At 57.5% G+C, this 20,923-nt stretch overlaps 1 protein-coding gene across 5 annotated transcripts in view; it reads right to left on the bottom strand.

The window, feature by feature from the left end:
- SHISAL1 (shisa like 1) overlaps positions 1 to 20,923 on the bottom strand; it is a 127,015-nt gene that overhangs the window by 19,857 nt on the left and 86,235 nt on the right. For all 5 annotated transcript variants that reach the window (XM_032882811.1, XM_032882810.1, XM_032882809.1 and 2 more), the window contains exons 3-4: positions 18,907 to 19,120; positions 8,756 to 9,073 (exon numbers count right to left, since the gene is read on the bottom strand). In XM_032882811.1, coding sequence (XP_032738702.1) covers positions 8,756 to 9,073; positions 18,907 to 19,120 — 532 coding nt within the window. The remainder of the gene's footprint in view (positions 1 to 8,755; positions 9,074 to 18,906; positions 19,121 to 20,923) is intronic.

The following is a 20,923-nucleotide window of genomic DNA, read 5'->3' as shown; positions in this document are numbered from 1 at the left end:
TCTGGAAAGGGAGAGTTTCAGGCGGAGGGAGTGGCAGGTGCAAAGGCCCTGAGGTGAGAGTGAGTTGGCAAGCTCCAGGAATGGCAGGGAGGCCAGTGTGGTTGGAGCCAATGGGGGAGATGAGGACAGAGGGACTGGGGAAGGGTATCAGATCAGATGTTGGCCACTAAAAGGATTTTGGATTTATCTTCTAGAGAGAGGGGAGACATCCACCGGCTTTGATTTATATATTAAAAGGATTACTCTGCTGCTGTGGGGAACAAAGAAAGGAAGCAGGAGGAGATTCAGAAGGTATCTGAAGAGGGCAAGAGGGTGGACCAGATGGTTGGTTTTGGTAGATGGGTACTGAGGGCGGATTCAGGGTTCATTTTCCTGGTGTCCCTGACCAGATGTGTGAAGCAGCAAAGAATCGGGATTTTGTCCTGAGGAGATGGCGGGAGGGCAGAGGACACTGGGTATGATAGTTTGCGATGTCTACTGAACACCTGAAGGGGGCGCCTGTGAACACCCAGGGTTTGCATAGCTGAGTCTGGAGTCGGGGTGAGGTAGGGGAGTGGGGACACTGCAGCGGAGACAGACCCGGAAGCCAGGGGCAGAGGGACAAGTCTGGAGCTGGCATGCCGGTGGAGTCCCCATGGGTGGGTAGAGATGGACAGCAGGGGTTCAAGGAAGGAGACCTGGGCCCTCTGGTGTCTAAGGCTGTGTTGATGAGGAGGGAGCAGTGAAGGGGACCAGTGAGGGGCTGGGAACCACGGGGGTACGAGGACCTGGACCTCCCCAGGGCTCCCCACTTCTTATTGGCCTTTCCCATCCTCTGGGACATAGCCTGGGCAGCATTCTGCCTAGATGTCCATATTTCCACCTCCAGAAAACTCCTACTCATCCACTGAAACCCTTTCTGGGTGTTGGCTGCTCCCTGGCCAGCTAGTGCTCAGACCCACAGAGCTGTGGACCCTGGGACAGCTGACTGCTGTCCTCAGCATTGCAGAAAGCCCGCCACACCCTGCCGTGGTGCCAGGGGGGCAGGAGGAACACTGACCAAGCGGTTTCTGCCTGCCATGATCTTCTGCATCTCCTCTTGCTGACCCGGACAGCACTGATTCTAGCAACCTGCTTCCAGGGGAGGGGGGTGTGGCTATGTCACTGGCTGGAGGTACGCCAGGAATCAAAAAATGGGGGAGCTAGAGATGAGCCCAGGTCTGTCTGCCTCTAACAGGTATTGCATCTAAATGCTCTGTTTCCTGCCCATTAAAAAAAAAAAATATCTTTGTAGCAGGTGGGGTTGTTCCCTTGAGGCCGGCGCTGCTGGAGGGAGGCAGCGCTCAACTATCCGTACTTGCCTGGGTGGGATGCTCTACGCCTGCATCTGGAAACCCGGGGCCCAGCATGAGACGGAGCAAAGCTCCGAGAGGTGGAAAGAGACCCACTATGGGGGAGGGGGCAGGGAGTCAGAAGCCCCCGGTGGCCTGAGTCAGGGAAGTGGGTCACCGACTTACGGCCCATCATTTCTCAACGGACAATTAAGGCAGCCATTAAAACCGTGTTATGAAGACTTCTCAATAATATGGGAAGCTCGCTGAGACAGAATGTTGAATTAAAAACCCAAGACACAACCTGATGTACAGATGGTGACAGCTAGAAGGTGGGGAGAGAGCTGCAGGGGACAATGGGCGGCACAGGGGTGGGCGAGAGGACACTGGTGTCTCTGCACCCCCGGTGTTGTCCCGCGAGCACGGGCACTTTGATAACAGAAAATTAGGCATAAAAGGGAAGGACACCGTGACCACTCCTCGGTGGAGGAAGTAGCCGAGCAGGGGAATAACAACGAGGGCTGGCCATCAGGCCCCCTGTGGCCAGGCTCAGGGCTGCTGGGATCCTCGTCACCCTCTCCTAATGACCCCTGAGCTTCTGGGGCCCAGAGGGGGTGAGAGGTTGCAGGATCTGTCCGGGTCCCACCGCTCAGGAGGGTAGACAGGGGATTCGAACTCCAGGTTACCTGTGGTGTTCCCTCCAAACCGCTTCCCTCAGCCCCTCCCCGCTGCTCCAATAGCATAGCTTACTCGTTGTCACGAGGGATAAAACCCACCAGCATAGACCCTGGTCACCTGGATGTTGTCTGGTCCTTTCTTCTGGACTCTGGTGCCCAGTCTGTCCTAAGCACCCTGGCTGATCCCTTCTGGTTGATCTGGGGGTCTCTGTCTGGGTCTGCCGTGGTCCTCGGGGCAGGGACAGAGCAGAACTAGAGAAGGTGGTAAGACCCAGAAGACTTTCAGGGGGCCTTTTGGGCCTCTTGTGGAATATTATCAATAAAGAGGCTCTCACCAGAAAAAAAGAATCTGATTATTCCAATAGAGAAAAGAACCTTGAGATGATCTCTCTCAGGGCAGCTGTTCCCTGCGGAGACCACAAGGGTCCTGACGTACCCAGGCCTTTGCACCTGCTCTGCCTCCCACCAGCAACACCCTGTCCCCCCACTTATTATTTTTTTTGGTCTAATTATTACTCGTCCTTGAAGATCATTACAGCTGTCACCTCCTCCTGGAAGCTCTCCCTGATGCCCCATCTGGGCAGTGTACCCTCTGGGCTCCCTCCTATCACAGCGGACAGCTCATTGCCACTGTCTGCCCTGAGTCAGCCAGGCTGACTGTCCAGGCGCCCGGCACAGTGCCTGGCCCAGGATGGGGGTGGGAAGATCGGCTCGTGCCCCTGCTCCTCTCCGGACGGGAATCGGACCCCACACCCCGTCTTCCTCCCGGAGCCTGACTCTTCCCCTGCCCCGGGGCCTGTCCTGGCTGGTACCTGCAGCAGAGAGCCAGCTCCTGCCCAAGGCTTCCTGGTGCATCTGCAGCCCTCAAGCTCTGTCTCCTGCCTCCTGCCTGCCTTGTCCTGTCTGGCTCCCTGGCCGAGGGGACGAGGCTGGAGATGTGGCCCTGACAGCCGAGTGGCCCTCTAGGCTGGCCAGAGCAGACTGCCTGTGCTCAGATGCTGGGTCTGTCAGTAACCAGCTGGGCGACCCCAGACCAGGTACCTAACCTCTCTGTGCTTCGCGTTCCTCATCTGCAAAATGGGGACGCATCAAATAAGAGCTTGAGAGCTGGGGACGCTGAGGCAGCGAGCCAAGCAGACGAAACCCTCATTCTTTCACCCGAGTGGGGGTGGGCCCGGAATGGAGCTCGCCCTATTTGAGTGCTCTGCGTGACACCTGCTTGCCTGCGATTTTAAATTTGCCCCCTAGCACCAAACTCAAGCATTTGTCCTTGGGCCAAGCCTCTCTGGGGTCAGGAAGGACGGACTGACTGGTTGCTGGTGGAGGGTTGAGAACGTGGTTCCCAAGAAGGAATCAATGTTCCCTGCAGCCCTACTGTGTGCTCAGCTCTGGGCGATGTCCCCTCCTTCACCTGCTGTCACCATTGTCCTGGAGAAGAGCTGCGACTCAGAGAGGACCAGCAACTTGTCTGAGGACACACAGCAGATGAGGCCTTTGGTCCTGAGTCTGTCACCCCACCCTCCCTGTCCTCCCAGATCCTGGAGCAGAGCTACTGAGCACACACCTTCCTGCATTTTCCCCAAAGCCGTGTGCACATGGTGGACACAGGTGGTGCGGACGTGGGAGTGCGACTTCCAGGGGCACAGGCTGGGGTGGGAGGAAGTTAGGGCCCCAGCCGGCAAAGACAGGGGTTCTGGGGGACAGGCCCAGGGTTTCCTCGCCCAGCTGAGAGCCCCAGGGTTTGAAACCACCCACTCGCAGACTTCCCGGTCTTCTGACTTCCAATCACCGATGCCTCCTTGGTATTTGATATGATGCCAAGGAAAGAAGATACGTGGTCTCCCTTTTTGTCTTCCGGCTTTCTGGAATTTCTTGCTGTTGGCTGGTGGCCTCCTGCAGAAACCACACATCAAGGATCTGGCCGCAGAGCTGGGAAGAAAGTGATGCCCGAGCTTTATCGGGAGGAAGATTCCGGGGTCCGGTGAACTCTGGGGACCCACCGTGGGGGGCCTATGAATGAGTTCTGCAAAGAGCCAGAGGGTGTTCTGGGTTAGGGAGGAAGGAGGTGAGAGTGGCTGCTGCTGCTGTGGGGGCTTTGCTGGCAGGCGGAGGCCTGTGGGCCGAGAGGGGCCCGGCACATCCCAGCCCAGAGTCTCATTCCGCCTGAGGCCACATGACAGCTGCAAGCCTCTCGCAATTTCCAGGGTCACCGTGGTCTTGACTTGTGCTGTTTCCTCATCTGAAGTGGCTTTTCCATTTTGTTCTAACCTTGTGAACTCCCCCTCACTCCCTGGGACCTGCCTCCACCTTGCCTCCTCCTCCTCCAGGAAGCCCACCCTGACTCCTCCTTCCCCTGCAGTTCACCATGGCCTTGCCCAGCTTCTCTGGACACTTTGTGTTAACGTGGTGGTCCTCTGCCCTGCCCCATCAACCTGGGTCCTGCTGGGTCCTGGGAGACCTGGGAGTGGGGAGATCTGGCTCCAGAGCATGGACTTACTGTGTAGCCTCGGCAAGTCACTTCCCCTCTCTGGGCCTGTGTTTGTTCGTCTGTAAAAGGGGATGATAACCTCACTGTGCCCGGTTCCCACTGCAGGAGCGGAAAGAGTCCTGGCAGGCAGCGTCTATGCGGTGCGTGCCGCCCTGTCTCCCAGCACTCCACTGGCCCCGGCCAGGTCAGAGGGAGGCGAGCAGCAGCCTGAGGCTTCAGGGAGAGCAGTGGAGTGGGGAGGGCCTCGGGGGCCAGGCTAGGGACTGAGGCCTTGAGGGGGCAGGGGGATGGAGGGGAGTGGGAGGGAGGCTAGGGCCCCAGATGGGCAGTTGATGTTCATGATGGCAACTACGGGGTCAGGCTGCGATTGGCCATTTTACAGGTGAGAAAAATCAAGGCTCGAGGGGCCGAGCTGGGATTCAAGGCAGGTGTGTGTGTGCACATGCTGCTGTTGGTTCCCCTGGACCTGCCGCCACAGCCAGGAGGGCACCTGTCTGGGACAGCAAGGATGACAGCACCACACATCAGAGGTCCTCCTGGCGGACGCAGGCTGATAACACGAGGTAGCGGCCAGCAGGCTGGACAAGGAGCCCTCGGTGGTGCTGAGCGGTGCCCTGGCCCTCACTCTTCATCCTTTTAGGCCACAAGAGCCCAGAGTGGGCAGTGGCACAGGAAGCAGGGCCGAGGGCTGGTGTGAGGGGATGGGGTGACCAGACACCCTCCAGCTCAATCAAGTAGCACCAGCTGTGCACCCACTCTGTGCCCTGAGCACCAGACACAGAGCTCCCTGTGGTGGCCGGGCTGGGGTTCTGGCTGAGGGAGAGCGTGGCCTAGAATCAGTGATGGGATTCGTAAGCAGGTGGGAGGTGCCGGCCGAGGACAAACCTGGTGGGGGCCATGGGTTGGTGGCTAGAAGGCAGCATTTCTGGAGCTGGAGCTGGGTGGAGTGTGTCTGGGGCCACAGAGCGGGGCTGGGTGGACGTGTGCCTCCTCCTTGAAGCCTCCAGAATTGCTTTCCCTGGGGTCACTGGGGGGCTGCTTCAGTCTTACACCCCGGCCTGGGTTCTGACAAGAGGCTGCCCACCCCGCCATAGGCGAGCCTGTGGCAGAGAGGACACGGTGTAGGCTGCCCTGGGGTGGGGCCCCGCCTCCGTCTCCCCTTTGCTGGGTCACCCAGGCAGGCCAGTGACCTCCTCCGAGCCCCCCAGTTCCCACATCTGAAGGTGGGGCACAACATCCTTACCCCACTGGGCAGGTGGGAGATGACCCAGTGGCACATGGCCAGCCTGTGCGGGGCGCCGGGTGACTGCCACATGCATTTCCCCGTCAATCCTGGGGGCAGGACGCCCACCACATTTACCTACCCACCTGAGAAATGACCGCAAGGTTGACCAACATGGGGCCAGGCGGTGGGCCAAGCCTCTCCCTAAGAATCCTCCCTTGAAATTCTCAAGATGGTCATGACCCTTGGTATCTCATGGGGAAACTGAGGCACAGGTGGTAGAATGACTTGCCCGAGGTCGCAGAGCCGACCCCCTGTACAGGTGGCTCTTGGACCCAGGGGGTCAACTCCAGCCCCAAACAGATGTGCTGCTCACACTCACACTCACGCCAGCCGTGCCAACGATACCCAAATGACCCACTTGCAGCCGCGTCACATGGGACTGGGGGGTCCAGTCACATCACAGAACAGGACAGGCAGCCTGGCTGGACTTGGATTGCTGCTCATGGTCTCAGCTGCGGGCAGGGGCAGGAAGGGCCACAGCAGGCCACCAACCAGGGAGCTATGAACCAAGGGGCAAGGTGGCAATTGTCCCCAGGGAGGTCACCTCAGGCTGTGGGTGAGGAAGGGGAGAAGCAGAGCCACCGCTGGGTGGGGGGGAGGCAGGATAGAGAGCAGTGGTAGGGGTGCCTGGCTGGGAGGGGGCACAGGACCAGGGGAAGAGCGGGGGGGGGGGCAGCTGGAGGGGTCCATGCCTGAGGGGGACACTGTTTGGATGACTCTGGGTGACAGTTTGGACATGAAGCAGCCCAGACTCTTATTCTGGGGTAAGCACTGAGCACAGCCCGCCCCTGTCCCAGCCTCAGTGCCATGCCACCTATTGACACCCCCCTGGCCACACTTAGCCCACGGCGGGTCGCAGCCCTGGCTCTCTGCCCAGGACACCTGCTTGGATGTGCCCTGGCCATGCCCCACCCCCCATGCCACTGGCACCGCCCCTAGGCTGTGTCATAGCCTCCTGTCCTCCCATGAAGGTTCTCTCACGTCTTGTGTATCACCTGTCCCCAGTCCCCAGCACCCAGCACAGGGCCAGCAAGGGGTGGGGGTCAGTGGGGAAACGAGCCCTTGGGGACAGTGCCAAGGAAGACTCAGAGACGGCAAACGCGGGCCCGAGGGGCCGAGGGGCACAGCGAGTGGTCCACAGATGTTGCTGGAACCGTGGCCTCCCACGAGGAGGCCAGCAGGTGACAGGTTCACCAAGCCCACCCCTTCCCCCATGGTAGGTACAGTGGGAAGCCCAAGCAGGAGGCCCCTCACCCAAGGTCACACCGTGGGTCGAGAGCAGACAGGAGCTGGAAGTCACCAAGCGAACCCGTATCCTGCATCACATCCTCGCAGGCTTCTGACAATCTCTTTCACGAACGCTCATACGGTTATGGGAGCCCCAACCCTGAGTCCACAATATGGGAACCTGAGGGGCCTCTGAGCTCCAAAATTAAATGCCTCCCACTTAAACAGCAGGGCTCGGGGACCGCGAGCTCCGGCTCTGGTTTGGACCTGAGGCACAAGCCCAGCAGCTGGGCAGGCCCGTTGCTCAGGGAGGCACGAGGTGTTCCAGACGGGGGGAGAGAGAAAACCATCGTGCGTGTGGGATACTCCCAGCCCTCAAACTGGGATTTGACCTCATATAACGACGTTTTCCGGGGGTTCTCAGACTCCGGTATCTCAGGCGCTACCCCCAGAGTTTCCCGGTCAGGGGCCTCTGGAGGAGACCCAGGAATTTATTTTGATGAATGCCCCAGGTGTGTCCGCCACCGGAGACCCACGTTTCAGAGAGCCCCATCGCCAGAGCGGGTGTGTTTCCTGCTCCGCAGCTTTGCGTGGGTTTGTGTCTCTCCTTCCTGCGCCTCAAGGTTCTCTGCCCATCCCCTTGACATCACCAGGAGCCCCGCGCAGGGGAAGGATCCAGGGGACTGGCTCCGTGGGCATTTGTCAAGCTGAGCTGAGCAGGGCTGTGTTTTTGTCTTCTGCATGATAGATGGGGCAATTACTCGATCAATAAGCTGATTTAAGTGTATCCTATGAATTATGTAAGCCATTCATTATTGAAAAGGTCGCTACCCGCTAGCTACTGAATGGTCATTAACTAGCTTGGTTGCATCTCCAGCAAGGAGGCACTGATCCTTAACCGGGCACCTACTAGGGGCCAGATAGTTCATTTAACCCTTCGAGGACCCTGGCAGGGGACCGTGCCTCCTCTCCGCTGCTTCCTGAGGATGGGAGGGTCAGCAGGGCTGAGGTAACTCGCCCACACACAGAGCTGGGAAATGGCAGAGCTGGGATGCGAACCCAGGTAGGGTTTCCTGCAAAGGTCACAGCCCTCCTCTCTCTGTCCAACTCTGCACTGCCTGGGGACGGTCGGTCCTCCCCTACCTCCCACTGGCCTGGGACTGGGCAGAAATGAGAGTCACAGCAGGGAAAGTCGGGTTTAAACATGCAGCCAGGCTGCCAGGCTAACTCCCTGATCTCCCATCTCCCCAGCCACCTCTCTGCCCCTTCCCCTGAGCCATCACGAAGCAGCCCGCCTGCATTGCCTTCTACGTTCTTAAGAGACCCCGTGCGTGTGAACACAAGGAACCAACCCAGTAATGTGCTTACTTCCTAACCCCATGCTGAAAAGCTTATCTCCCAGCCTCCAAAACCCACTTGCTTCATTTGACCATGAAAACATGGAAAGCCATCCGATTTCCCTTTTCGCCTCGGCCTCCAGGAAACTCACAACTCCACGAACGGCTCAGTGGCAATCACTCCCGCACCAGTCTGTAAGTGCAATAACCCGGCAGGCCGGGCTCCCAAGCTCCGTTTCTGCCTCTCGTTTGACTCTCGCCCGGGCACACGTTATCCTGGGCAACTTCAAATCCTCTTGTCAAATGAGATAAGCAAACAATCAGGTAATCAAGGAGCCAGACACAGCGGCAATAATGACCCAATATTTTCCAAGCTTGGCAAAGACAAGTGACCCACCTCGGCGGCCAGGGCCCTGACCGCAACCACTCACCAGGCAGACGAACTCTGGAAGGTCATCAGTGGTGGGCTGTGGGCCTCTCCCTGAAGCGTGTGCACGGCCTGGGGGGCTTGCGGCAGCAGGCCTGGGGGAGGCTGGGGCTGCGGGGCGGGCTGCCCTGGCCGGGGGGGCCGGGCAGGATTGCCCCACCGCCGGGGGTCCTGTTTCATCCATCGTCCGTGGATGCCCCACCGTGCCAGGTAAACCTTGCAAATGTCGTAGTTCATTGCTGAGTAATACAAAAGATCCAGGACCAGCAGCATCAGCACGAAAAAGCCGTAGATCCACACCCCCAGCAAGGCGGTGTAATTGCTGGGGGAAAGAGAGACAGATGCTGAGGGGAAGAGGACAGTGGCTCCCACTGACGGAGTTAACCCATGGGGCTAGTTTGGGGCCCCAGAGAGGAGGGGTGGGAACCCCCGCCCCTGGGGGACAGGGAGTCCTGGCTTCCCCTCTTCACACTCACCCTCCACTTCCTTCCCTCCACCTGCCCGATGGCTCCCTCCTGCCTGATGGTCCCCTCCTAGATCCTTGGACCCTACTCCCTGGCACCCTTTCCGCCCCAGAGCATCTCCCCCAGGATCCTAGTGCGGGCAGGGATCTCACTGGGGCCCTCTCTGTTAGGACTCTAGAAGGACCTTCACCCTCCGGTCTCTCCCAACATGGGAGCTGCTCCTGGACCTGCCCGCTGGCTCCTGCAGGTGCCCTCACCTGCCTGCCCCCTGGCTCCCTGCCTATGCTGTTCCCCGTCCTGGGATGCTCTCCTCCATCCCTCACCGCCTCCTTTGCCCCTGGTCCCCCCCGCAGCTCCTCCCTACCTTACCAGACCCAGGGCAAAAGCAGGACGTCTGTTGTCCTAGGACAAACCCACCCAACCTCCTGAGCCATCAACCTCTGGCCCCCAGCATCCGCTCAGGGCCATCTCACGCTGCCACGTGCCAAGGGAGCTCAGCTGGTGCCCCCTTCCCCCGGAGCAGCCTCCCCATCAGCCCTCTTGCCCGTTCACAGAAGTCCAGGAAGCAGAGGTGGGCTCGGCCTCCCTCCCCACACCCCACAGGGCAGTCACGGGTCCTGGCTGTTCCTCTAGCCTCTGCCTCCACCCTCCCCTCCTCCTGCTCACCCCTGGCGTGTTTGCAGCTCTCAGAGTCCCCTGACATGGTTTCTCTTGATCATTTGCCCAGTGTGGCCCCGCTGAAGACTGCTCCACCCTCCAGAAGTGGAAGTGAGGGTGAGCTGTAGTGCTGTAGTGCTGGGGCTCATGTCTCCTTAGTGAAGCCTGGTTCCCTGTCCCTTCACGGAGGAGTGTGGCCCGCTCGCTTGGACACCGGGCCTTTGCACAGGCTGTGCCTGTTACCTGGGCAGCTTTTTTCATTTTCCTGCCTCCTGCCTGACTCCCACCTGCCCCTCTCAGACACTGCTTCCTCCAGGAAGGCTTCCTGACACGCTGCCCCTCCAATGCGGGCTGGGCCAGGCCCATCCTCCAGGCTGAAGTCCAGAGTGCCTGTCACACCGAGCTCCCACCTCCCAGGACTGGGCTGTCTGGGTCCATCCGTCCCCTTCCCAGGCCAGGGTCTGAGTGTCCCCTGGGTGCCCAGGGAGGCCTGTTTCCTGGGCTGGCCAGGGCATCTGGGGCTTCTGTGCCCCGAAGAGCACTTGCTAGGGATGGTGGCTGTTTAAAGGGACTGATTTATTAATCGCTCAGATGCAACCTCTGTCTGCACCCTGCGGCGGGCATCTGCGCAGGTGGGTATGTGCTGCTCCCTCTCCCTGTGGACAGGGAGAGCCAGTGTCCGGCCTCACTGGTCCTGCTCATGAGGAGGGATTACCCCGCCTCCCCCAGCTCCTGCCCAGACAGGGCCCCTTGGTATCCTGGGTTCCCCACGGCGGATCCCGCTAGACCCCGAAGCTAGAGAGCACAGGCCCGGAGCCAGGGGGCCTGGTCCAGGTGCCTCCTTGGCCCAGCTTTGCTGTGTGGCCTGGGAGAACTCCTATGTGTCTCTGGGCCTATAGGAGGTGACTGAGGCCCAGCTTCAGCCTCAGCAGTGAGGCAGGGGCCATTGCCCTCTGACTCCCAGGGCTGGGGGTCACTTTTGCTCACATGCCTTCTTTGCCTGGAACACCACCCCTCTCCTTACTTAGCATATACGCTCCTCTCCAAAGACTTGGCTTGGGTACTTGAAGCCCCTCCAGCGGACAGTCTCTGGGTATCCAAGCACTGGGCACAGAGTGGGCACTAGTAAAGGGCTCAGTATCTGCTTGAGAAGTGAGACACAATTCTGTATCTAGGCCACCCCCTTTCCCTGGTGGGGTCCCCCCTCCAGCCGCCACCTTCATGCAGCCTGCCACAGCCTCAGGGGCTTGTTCACGCTAAGGTGTGAATGACTACCAGCCACACCCCAAGCTGCCTTTCTTCCAGGGGATGCTGGCTTTGCCCAGCTACATTTGGGAGGGGAATTTCCATCAGGGACAGAGGCTGGCAGCCCGGCCTGGCTTGCAGAGGCAGGGGTCCTGGGGTGGACGCCCATGTGGCTTGAAGAGGCAGGCTTGGATCCAGTTTCCACCCTCCTGCTTCCTCCAGCACCCGCTCTCCCAGGTTCCTGGAGCCCCCACGGCATGGCTGCCAGCAACAGGCCTCTTCCTGGTGGTTCCCATGGCAGCAGCCTCAGGGCTGAGGGAGGGGAGCAGGAGGGGGGAGGAAGAGCAGCGGTGTGCAGATGCTACCCCACAGAGAGGGAGACTGTGACGCCAGTCGGGGGTGGTGGCTGGGCCGCAGCTGGGCCTGGAGCCAGTAGGACTGAGAGATGATCAGAGTAAGGAAAGTGGGAGGCAGCGCGCGCCCCGTACGGTAGCCCACTTGACATCCAGAGCAAACAAAGAAGGCCCTGTCCCTGCTGTCACCACCAGTCCCGCTTGATAGATGGGAAACTGAGGCTCAGAGGAATTAAGAGACTCATCTAAGATCTCATAGCCATTTGGTGAAGAGCAAGGATTTGAACTCGGAAGCCTCGTTCCAGAGCTCACCTTCTTAGCCACGGAGCCACGCTGTCCTGGGCAGCTGTACCCAGCCTCTCAGGACAGACGGGTCACCTCCGGACCTTGGTCCTCTGCCTGGAACTCACTCCCTACTATCTGGGCTCCGATGTCTAGCTCAGCTCTCACCTCCTCCAGGAAGCCTTCCTGGATGTCCTCTGTTAGATCCAACTCCTCCTTCGAGGTCCCAAAGTCACTGGGTTTCCCAGAACACACAGTGTTTTCTCGGGTGCTTTGTAGGACTGTTGGCTCCTGGAACCCAGAGCTCCCTGAGGCTAGGGCCAAGGTCCCATTTATCTTGGCGTGCCCAGCACTCAGCCCTGGGCGGCTGCTGACATTACCGAAACTGACACACACCGGGGCCCACGGTGAGCTGGTGACAATGTCAGCCTTGATAGAATTAGCTTCTTCACTAGATTTTACCTCCTCTCTACGCATTTCTAAGAGTTAATAACCCTACTAGCAATGAGAACATGCCAGCACCCGGTGTTTCTTGGTCCTGCAGCAATGTCGGGAGGAAGTAAATGGACCAGCCTGCCCCAAGCTCAGATGAGGAAATGAGGTCCAGAGAGGCCAAGCCACTGGCCGGGTGGGAAGGGGCCGCCCTGGGGTTTGGCCCCAGATCACCTAAACACAGAGTGTGCTGAATGTTGGGAAAACCTCAAGGTCATGTCTGGATGTCCAGGGAGAGATTTTGCACTGTTAAGCAGCGTGCCCACTTGTCCTGGGTCACCCCGTCCCAGGACCTGGGACCAGAGGGCAGATTCCAATCCCTGCCCCCCAGATCATCCCACGTCTCAGCATGTCACTGGCTTTGCATGCGTGCGTGGGCGCTGCTGGGCCTGCGGGTCTCTGCCGCCGGCTGCTCCAACTGGCTTTCAGGGGATGCAGAGTGGTGGGCTGCCCTCCCTGCCCTCCCTGCTCAGAGAAAGGAGGGGTGCACCTGCAGAAGACGCTGAGGGGAGCCCACACAGGAGGCACAGCTGGCCAGAGAGACTAGGCCGCCGATACCAGGCCCGGGCAGCTCTCCTCTCTTTCTTGGCCTGTCCTCCCCATCGCTGGCCGGCTGGAAGCATTCCGGGTGTTTTAATTTAATTTTAAAAATGTGATCTGGAAATTAATTCCATCCAGATGCAGGGGTCTCTGTTGCGTGTAAGCGTATATTTTGTAAAGGGCAGAAGATAAAACTGATGCTGCTTTATGGGGCAAGATGTGAAGCCAGCCAAAGCCACAGACAGCAAATTTTCGGTGTGTTTTGGGACATTTACGGATTCGAATTCTTTCTGTGTCTCCCAAGCGATGGACAGAAACCTCTGCTGGAGGGATCTTCCACAATACCTACTGGTACAGGACCAGGTACACCACCAGGAGGGGGCGCCGTGGCCAGGAGGAAGTCCCCGCCAGCGCTCCTGGCGGACGGAGGAGGTGAGCCGCTGAGGCCAGCAGGCCAGAGCAGAACACGGCTGCGGGGCTCACGGCCAGGCCAGTGCTGGCTGGGAGGTGGCCACGGCCCCTTGGCCGACCTCACCTATGCTCTCTGGGCCCTGAGCCCGCTCACGGGGTGGCCTGTGGGTCAGTGTAACAAGCTGGTGACCCTGGTGGTGACATTCTGGGCCCGAGACATGAGGACTGCGTGAATTTAAAGCCCAGCTCAGCGCCTTTCTCTTCCCTGAGCTTTACTGTCCTCATCTGTAAAACAGAGGTAATACTCGCCCCACTTGATGGCGTCATTTATGGGGCTTGATGAGACAAGGATGGGGTGGGGGGCCGAGGGGGGAAAGGATGCGGTGAATGCCGGCTCCTGAGAGCCAGGGGCACAGGAATGCTCAGTCGATCCGGGCCCAGAGAGGCCAGGCCACATGCCTAAGATCACACAGCAGGATCGAGGCTGCCCCAGGCAGTGGAGGAGCACGGGCTCTGGGCCAGTGAAGCAGGGCGCCCGACTAACAAGGTAGTTGCCGTCCCTCCCTGCGTCGGGCCCTGCGCCCCTCCCCTCCCGGCTGGTAATAGCCTCGGCCAAACCATGAGCTTTGGCCCACGGAGCGTGACGAGAAGTACCGTGGCTGCTTCTGAGCAGACATCAAGGGCCGCCTCGTGGTTTCACCTGTGTTCTCTACCCTCTGCCGCCGGGACACCCAGCCCCAGGTGGGATGTGCTTCTCGGGCCTCAGTCACAGAAGGCTCCATGCACAGAGCCACAGGTGACCCAGAAGGACACAGCATGGGAGCCCAAAATCAGCCTTCGGGTCTGGGGCAGTGGGGACGGGCGCACTTGTCCCCAGCCCGGCTCTGTCCCAGGTGCGCACATGTGACGTCAGGCAACTCCTCACCATCTCTGAGCCTCAGGCCTGGTGTACGGGGGCCGGGGGACCTTCTCCACGGATCACACCTCCACGTGGATCAAAGGAGCTGGTGAGGCCCCTCGTGCTACAACAAGGGCTCACACATGTTCATTTGTCTCCCTCCCTGTGGTCTGGCTCAGATGAGGAAACATCGTGTTTCTAGAACCTCTTCAGTCTTCCGAAGGCTGCCAGTGTGTGTGCAGGCTTTGGGCCTAACAGGGCCTGATGGGGTCGAACAATGGACAAGAACATCCAGAAGCTTCTTACCACACTCAGGGGCTCTATTCAGAACCTGAAGCCTCCGGACGGGGCTATAGAGCCTGCAGGACAGAGCCCGGAGCTCTTGGTGCTCAGGCGCTGGGGAAAGGAAAGCTTTTGGGGGACAGAGGTTTCACGAGCAGCCAAGGGAAGAACGAGAATTCATCTACTCCATCCTCAAGGATGCTTCTGCCTTCCTAGAACGTCTCCCACTCTCCGCTTCTTGCTGCCCAAGTGCCCGACGAAGGAACGCCCACTCACCGCGCAAGACTCCGCCCCGTGCCACCTTGGTCCCCAGGGAGAGCTGACCGGGGCCCCTGCTGGTTCCGGGCTCTGGGTCTGGGTCCACCTGGCAAGGGACAGTGTGCAGCACCCTCTCCCAAACACCCAGGGCCTTGGCCCGCATGGCAGGACGTGGCACCTTGCCGTGGCAGTGGGCCTGGCGAGGCTGCTTCCTTCGCTCTGCCTGCCTTTCTGCCAGGCAGCGAGAACCAAAACAAACCATTCTGTTCCTCCAGAAAAAACACAAATAAATAAGTCATCAGAAGCGCGTTCCTTTTCCCTGTCACCAGCTCTGCCCCCTCATTGATTCATGGCCTGGGTGGGGGAGGTGGGCGGGCGTCAGGCGCCCTGGCTGCCCGCGGACTCCGCCCATCTTCAGGAAGCCCAGGAAGGGTCTTGGTGGCCCTGGGCTCCCTAGGCGGGCAGGGCACACACGGGTCCCCCGCCCCTGCCTCTCCCCATGCATCTCCTTGTACTTCACACTCAGGCTGCAGGGACCCCGCCTGGAAATGCTCATTCCTCTGGACCACATGGCTCCCCGCCAGTCTTAACAAGTTCTGGATGCAGGGGAATCCGGCACCAGGCCTCCCTGCAGGAAACGCAAAGACAACAGGTGTGGTATAGCCTGGGTGAGGAGTGGAACCCAACTATTCTGGGGTAGGAGCAGCCCCCTCTGGGGGTCCGTCCACATCTGTGGGAAGGGAGGGGGCGGGGAGGCTCGGTGGGGAATCACAAGAAGGAATCCCTCCAGAGCAGCGACTCCCAATGGGGCGATCCTGACCCCACACTCGGCAACATCAGGAGACGAGGCTGGTTGTCACAGCCACCTGGAGGGGAGGGGCTGCCCCCCATGGCTCGTGGGTGGTAACAAGGGAGGCTGCCACAACCAGTGCATGGGGCAACCTTCCTTCCACCCCCTCCCCCGAGAACAATCCAGCCCCAGGTGTCAGTGGTGCCGTGGTGGGGATCCCCACTCCAGGGCCTCCCCACTCAGATCTGCCTCCATTGGTGGAGGCCCCAGATTGATTAAAGCAGCCTCCAGACACAGCCGGGCTCCTGTGACGGGCTGCCTCGATCCAGTGAGTCACACAAGCTCACCTTCCGTGAGCCTCACCTTCCCTGTGTGTGATGTGGGCTCAGGTTGGGCCACCAGGTGCCCGCCGGGACATGGCAAGGATGGAGCCAAGCACTGAGCCGGCCCCGTGCCGCACTCTCTGTAAGTGCTTTCTGAGGTTAAAGAATCAGAACTAAGCTAACTTTCTTCAATATCTCCATTCCTCCCCAGGGGAAAGGCTTTATTGTATGGCTGAACTCTTCCTCACAGCAACCAGGCCCCGTGGTGCTGAAATGATGGGAGTATTCTGTGTGAGATCCTGTGGAAATGTGCAGATTATAGAAACATGTGGGCTTCAAAACGAGGATCCCAGACACCAGTCGCCGGAGCCCTGGAGAAGTCGGCTCGCCTTGCCAAGCCTCTGTCTTCCGTCTGGCTTTCGGCCGGCAACGACAGCGCTCCGGGGTCCTGACCCCAGGGCTGGCACCACTCTCCAGCCTCAGGGAGTCCGTCTGTGGTCTTATAAAAGCCTTGGGTCAGAATCCAGGCCCGATTCCAGACCCTGTGATGGACAGGACTTGCTGAACGACTTCACACACAGAATTATTCTAAGGCCTGAGCAGATGGCAAGATATTCAGGGGAAGCACCCATGCATTTGAGGAAGGAAGGATGGGGATTGGCCTTGGTGGGGGGAGGGAGATTTGGATGATAGTCAAGGAGTCTGCATCTCCTGCCTGACCAAAAGGAAGGGAGATTTCCCCCGAGTGAGCACGGCACAGTGGTGAAGCATTCCAGCCCCGATATCGGACAGACGGATGGGGGCCCTGACCTCCCAGTGGTGCCACCACTCCCTTCCACGGTCACTCAACAAACCCTCCTTCCAAGCGGACTTTTCCTTGCCATGAAAAAAATATAGCCACCCAAGAGTCAGCCTCAGGCTTACTGGGAAAATATCTGAGTTCTATCAGGAAGAAGAGACAAATGCTTGATAATTCCAAAGATGGTTCTAGAGGTACTAGCCAACATGACTGGAGAAGAAAAAGAAATGAGGCATAAAAAGTGGAAAGCAGGTAAAATTACCATGGTTTGCCAACTGCATAATGGGAAATTTAAGAGATTATCAACTGAAAAAGTATAACAAAGATAAAATTTTCAGTAAGGTGGCTGGGTATAAAACTCACGTATAGAAACTGTTAGATTTCATCGTTCAAATGAGAGTGGGTTAGAAGATGCAGTGGGAGCAAAGACCCTATTTATAACAGCAACGTATGAAGAAATAAGTATGAACAGTGCAGAAGACATGCATACAAAATTCATGAAATTAATCCCGAAACACTATGAAAGAAAATTTGAATAATTGGAAAGACAAACGGATCTTCCTCAACTTACGATGCAGCTATGCCCCAGCAAGCCAATTGTAAGTTGGGAATATCATAAGGACTTACTACACCCAGCCCACCAAATATCACAACGTAGCCCAGCTCACCTTAAATGTGCTCAGATCACCCACATTAGCCTACTGCAGGGGCAAAATCATCTACCACAAAGCCCATTTGATTATCAAGTGTGGACCATGCCATGTCATTTACTGAATACTGTACCGAAAGTGAAAACCGGAATGATTGTCTGGGGACAGAATGTTTGCAACTGTGTCAGATGTCAAGCCTCAAGATTGCCTGGTTGACGAGGAGCTTCAGCTCAGAGCTCCCGTTAAGCATTACGAACAAGGGCTGTACTGCATTCTGCCAGCCTGGGATGAGATCAAAATTCAGTATGGATTCTACTGAAGGCATGCCCCTTTTGTACTATTGTAAAGTTGGAAAGTCATAAGTCGGAGCCTCATAAATCAGGGATTGTCTGTACTGTGTTCTTGGATTCAGTATCATGAAAAGTCCACTCTCTCTGAATTAATCTATGAATTCAATGTAATCTCAGTAAAAAAATACTAAGTGAATTCTTGGAGGAGCAAAACTACACAAGCTGCTTCTAAAGTTCATATAAGAAAAGAGCTGGGGGGATAGATTAAGAAGGCATTAAAACATATCAAAAGCCACAGGAGTTAATCCAGCGGGATACTAGTGTATGGGAAGACCAATGAAAGCCATGAAAACGTATCACGATCTATCCAGATCCTCAAATCTGGTATATTATAGTATATAAGTTTGCAGTTTACATCAGTGGGGGGAAGAGGGATGATTCAGTGAATGGTATTGGGACAACTGGCTACCCATTTGGGAAAAACAATGATAGAGTTGGATTCCTACCTCAAAACTTTCATCCAAATAAATTCCTAACAGATCAAAGATTTGAAGGCGAAAAATTAACACATTAAAAAAAAAGTAAAGGAAAACATGAGGAGGATTTTTCATGATCTCTGAATAGGGAAAACCTTTCTCAATCTGATACAAACCCCAGAAGATATAAAAGAAAAGAAATGGATCCAATTTGGTAATATAACTAAAAATTAAGCATGAGATAAAAGCACCACAAATTTAAAGACACACTGAGAAAAGATTTGCAACTCATTGGATTTCCTTCATATATAAAGAGTCCCTGTGAATAAGTAAGAAAAAAGCCAACAATTCAATGGGAAAATGGCAAAGGACATAAACAGTTAGCTCACAGTAAAAGCAATACAAGTGACTCCAAAGATGTGGAAAGAGGCTTAGTTTCTTTCACTCATGATAAGAGAAATGCATGCTGTTTCAATCCTGCACGGCTTTCCTTATCATATCCCCACTGCTTTTCTGCAGGGTAAATTTCTCTTTCTTTACACCCTTGGTCCCTTCCATCAGGGCTGTGGTCTCTCCTGTTTTAATCACCTTAAGGAAAGAGGCTGCGTGGGATTGATCTCTGAGTCAGAACGACCAATCAAATAAATCCAGAAGGAAGGAACGTGGGTTCCTGGCCCCTGCACCTGCCGTGCTTCTAAGCCTTCCATTCCACATCCTCGACTTCACTCAACTTCTTCAGCAGCCCTGGGAGGTGGGTACTGTGCCCATTTTTCAGAAGAGAAGGCTAACATCAGAGGACAGATGGCCTGGAAAACCTGTCACCTGAAGATTTTCCCAGAATCCTTGCAGGCCCACCTGTCCTCTTCCGGTTACCCGGCAGCCGCCCCAGGGGATGGGGTGATGGAGCGGCCCCCGTCGCGGCAGGGGCCCCAGCCCAGTACTCACTTGTGCGCGTAGCCCTCGGAACCGGCCGTGAGGTTCGCCTGCGTCACCGCCTGAAACTCTGTCTCGTTGCAGCAGTATTTGAAAACCGTGTTGTTATGGTGACAGCAGAGAATGAAGGTTTTGTTGTCCGAGAGCCGGGGGCAGTGGAAGCCAAAGTGATAGCGGCCTTTGTGGTCCGTGTATGGCTCACAGACTCGGAAATGTGCGGACAAGACTGGAAAACAGAGTCCCCAGGCTCAGTGGGGGTTCCCCCCGAGCCCACTGCCCTGGGAGTCCACGAGTGTTGGGACGAGGAGCCTGGTCCGTCTGTCCCAGGCTGCTAGCCTCTTCCCTCCCCAGGAAGGCTTTGTGGGCCAGTGTGTGGTCCAGGAAGCCAGCTCTGCGTGGCTGTCCCATCCCAGACCTCCCTCGACGCCAGCCCTGCTTACACTGGGTCCCCCGGATGCATGGCTGCCTCTTAAGCCTCCAGGGATCCCCTCTAGCGGCTCTGCACTTAGCAGGAGCTCGACTAGGACACAATATTAACTGAGCATCCACTGTGCTCGTCACACGCTACTTCCCATTTAACCCACTTGGCCAGCCTAGCTGGCAGGTCTGGAATCCCACTGTACAGATGGAAACACTGAGGCTCCGTGATCTGTCTGAGCGGGTAAGAGGTGGTAGAGGGACTCCAATTCAAGCCTGCCTGGGTCTGAAGTCTAGCCCTCTCTGCTCCTGTCACCAGCTTTAATTTCCGCCGCTACCGTGTGGACTGGGGAGGGGCCCAACCACAAGCCCAGGACGCCTGGCTGGAGCAACAAGGGTACAGGAACTGGGTCCCCCTCTCAAAGGGAGCAGCAGCTCCTTGGTTCCAGGGCTTTTCCTACACTAGTGCTCTAGCCCCAGAGGTCCCCAAGGGCTGGCCTTGGCTATCCCCAACTCACGGCCACGGAGCTGCCCTGGCTTGGGGCCCTCCCTCCCTGGGCTCGAGGAGGGAACCCACTAGTCAGCCGCAGAGGCTGCTGCAAACCCAGGACAGTATTTACCAGGCGTGCGGATGGTGCTAAATAGGAGGCAGAGCCTAAACAAATATAACAATGGAAAAAACCTGGAGCCCGCGGTCTCCGGCCTAATTAGTATCTTCATAAAAGGGATCGCTGTATCTAATTTGTATCTCTGAAAAGGGGCTTTGTTGGCTGAATACATTTCTCTAACCACAAAGGCTCTGGTTTTGCAAAAGCTCCTCTGCTCGCTGGTGGAAAGCTCTGTCTCTGCGGAGAGGTGATCAGACAGCAGCCCACGCGGCTCCCTGTGCGCCCGGGGCTGCTGGAGGGGAGACCCCGCTGGGCTGCGCTGGCCGGTGGGCGGACGGGCGGACGGGCCTCACGAGCTAGAGTGCCGAGCCTGGCTTGGGCAGTCTCATGAAACCCTGTGCCCAAAGTACAGCACCCTCGTTCGTGGGGATGGATGTGACCAATTACAGGGTCTCAGAGTTTCAGGGGTCAAGGGAGCCCTGCAGGCCCCCGCGCTTGGCCTCGACCTTGGGAAACAGAAGATCCTTCTGCAGGGAGACGGGTCACTAAGGACGCCCTGTCCTCAATGGGGCATAACCCGTCTCCCTTAATCTCATGTACTCCCATTTGTACAGAGGAGATAACTGAGGCTCAGAGCAGTGGTCCACAGGGTGGACCTGACCTGCCTCATCCAATCTTCCGGGGACGGGCATCCATGCGGCTTTGTAGGCTCCTCAGCAGACCTTCCGAATGAGCCACGCTGACCTGGGAGGCAAGCCCTGCAGGGGAGGTGGACAGGCTGGGGTTTGGGACCTGCCAGCCCAGAGGAAGGACGCACGGGGTGGGGGGGGTGCTAGATGTGAGGACTGGAGGCAGGAAGCCCGCTGTGTGTTGGGACAGGTGAGGATGCCCTGCTGTGGGCTGGCTCACGGGGAGCTGGATGTCTCCACCACAGGCAAGCAGCTAGTCAGAAAGACTGGCTCAGGCCCTGCGGCTGGATGGAGAGGATGGGACCGGAGGCAGGA

Source organism: Lontra canadensis, unplaced genomic scaffold (assembly GCF_010015895.1).
Source record: "Lontra canadensis isolate GAN:19392208 unplaced genomic scaffold, GSC_riverotter_1.0 scaffold84, whole genome shotgun sequence".
NCBI classification, from domain to species: Eukaryota; Metazoa; Chordata; class Mammalia; order Carnivora; family Mustelidae; genus Lontra; species Lontra canadensis.
The sequence above is the reverse complement of the archived record's forward strand: the minus strand, read 5'-3'. Positions and strand labels throughout refer to the sequence as shown.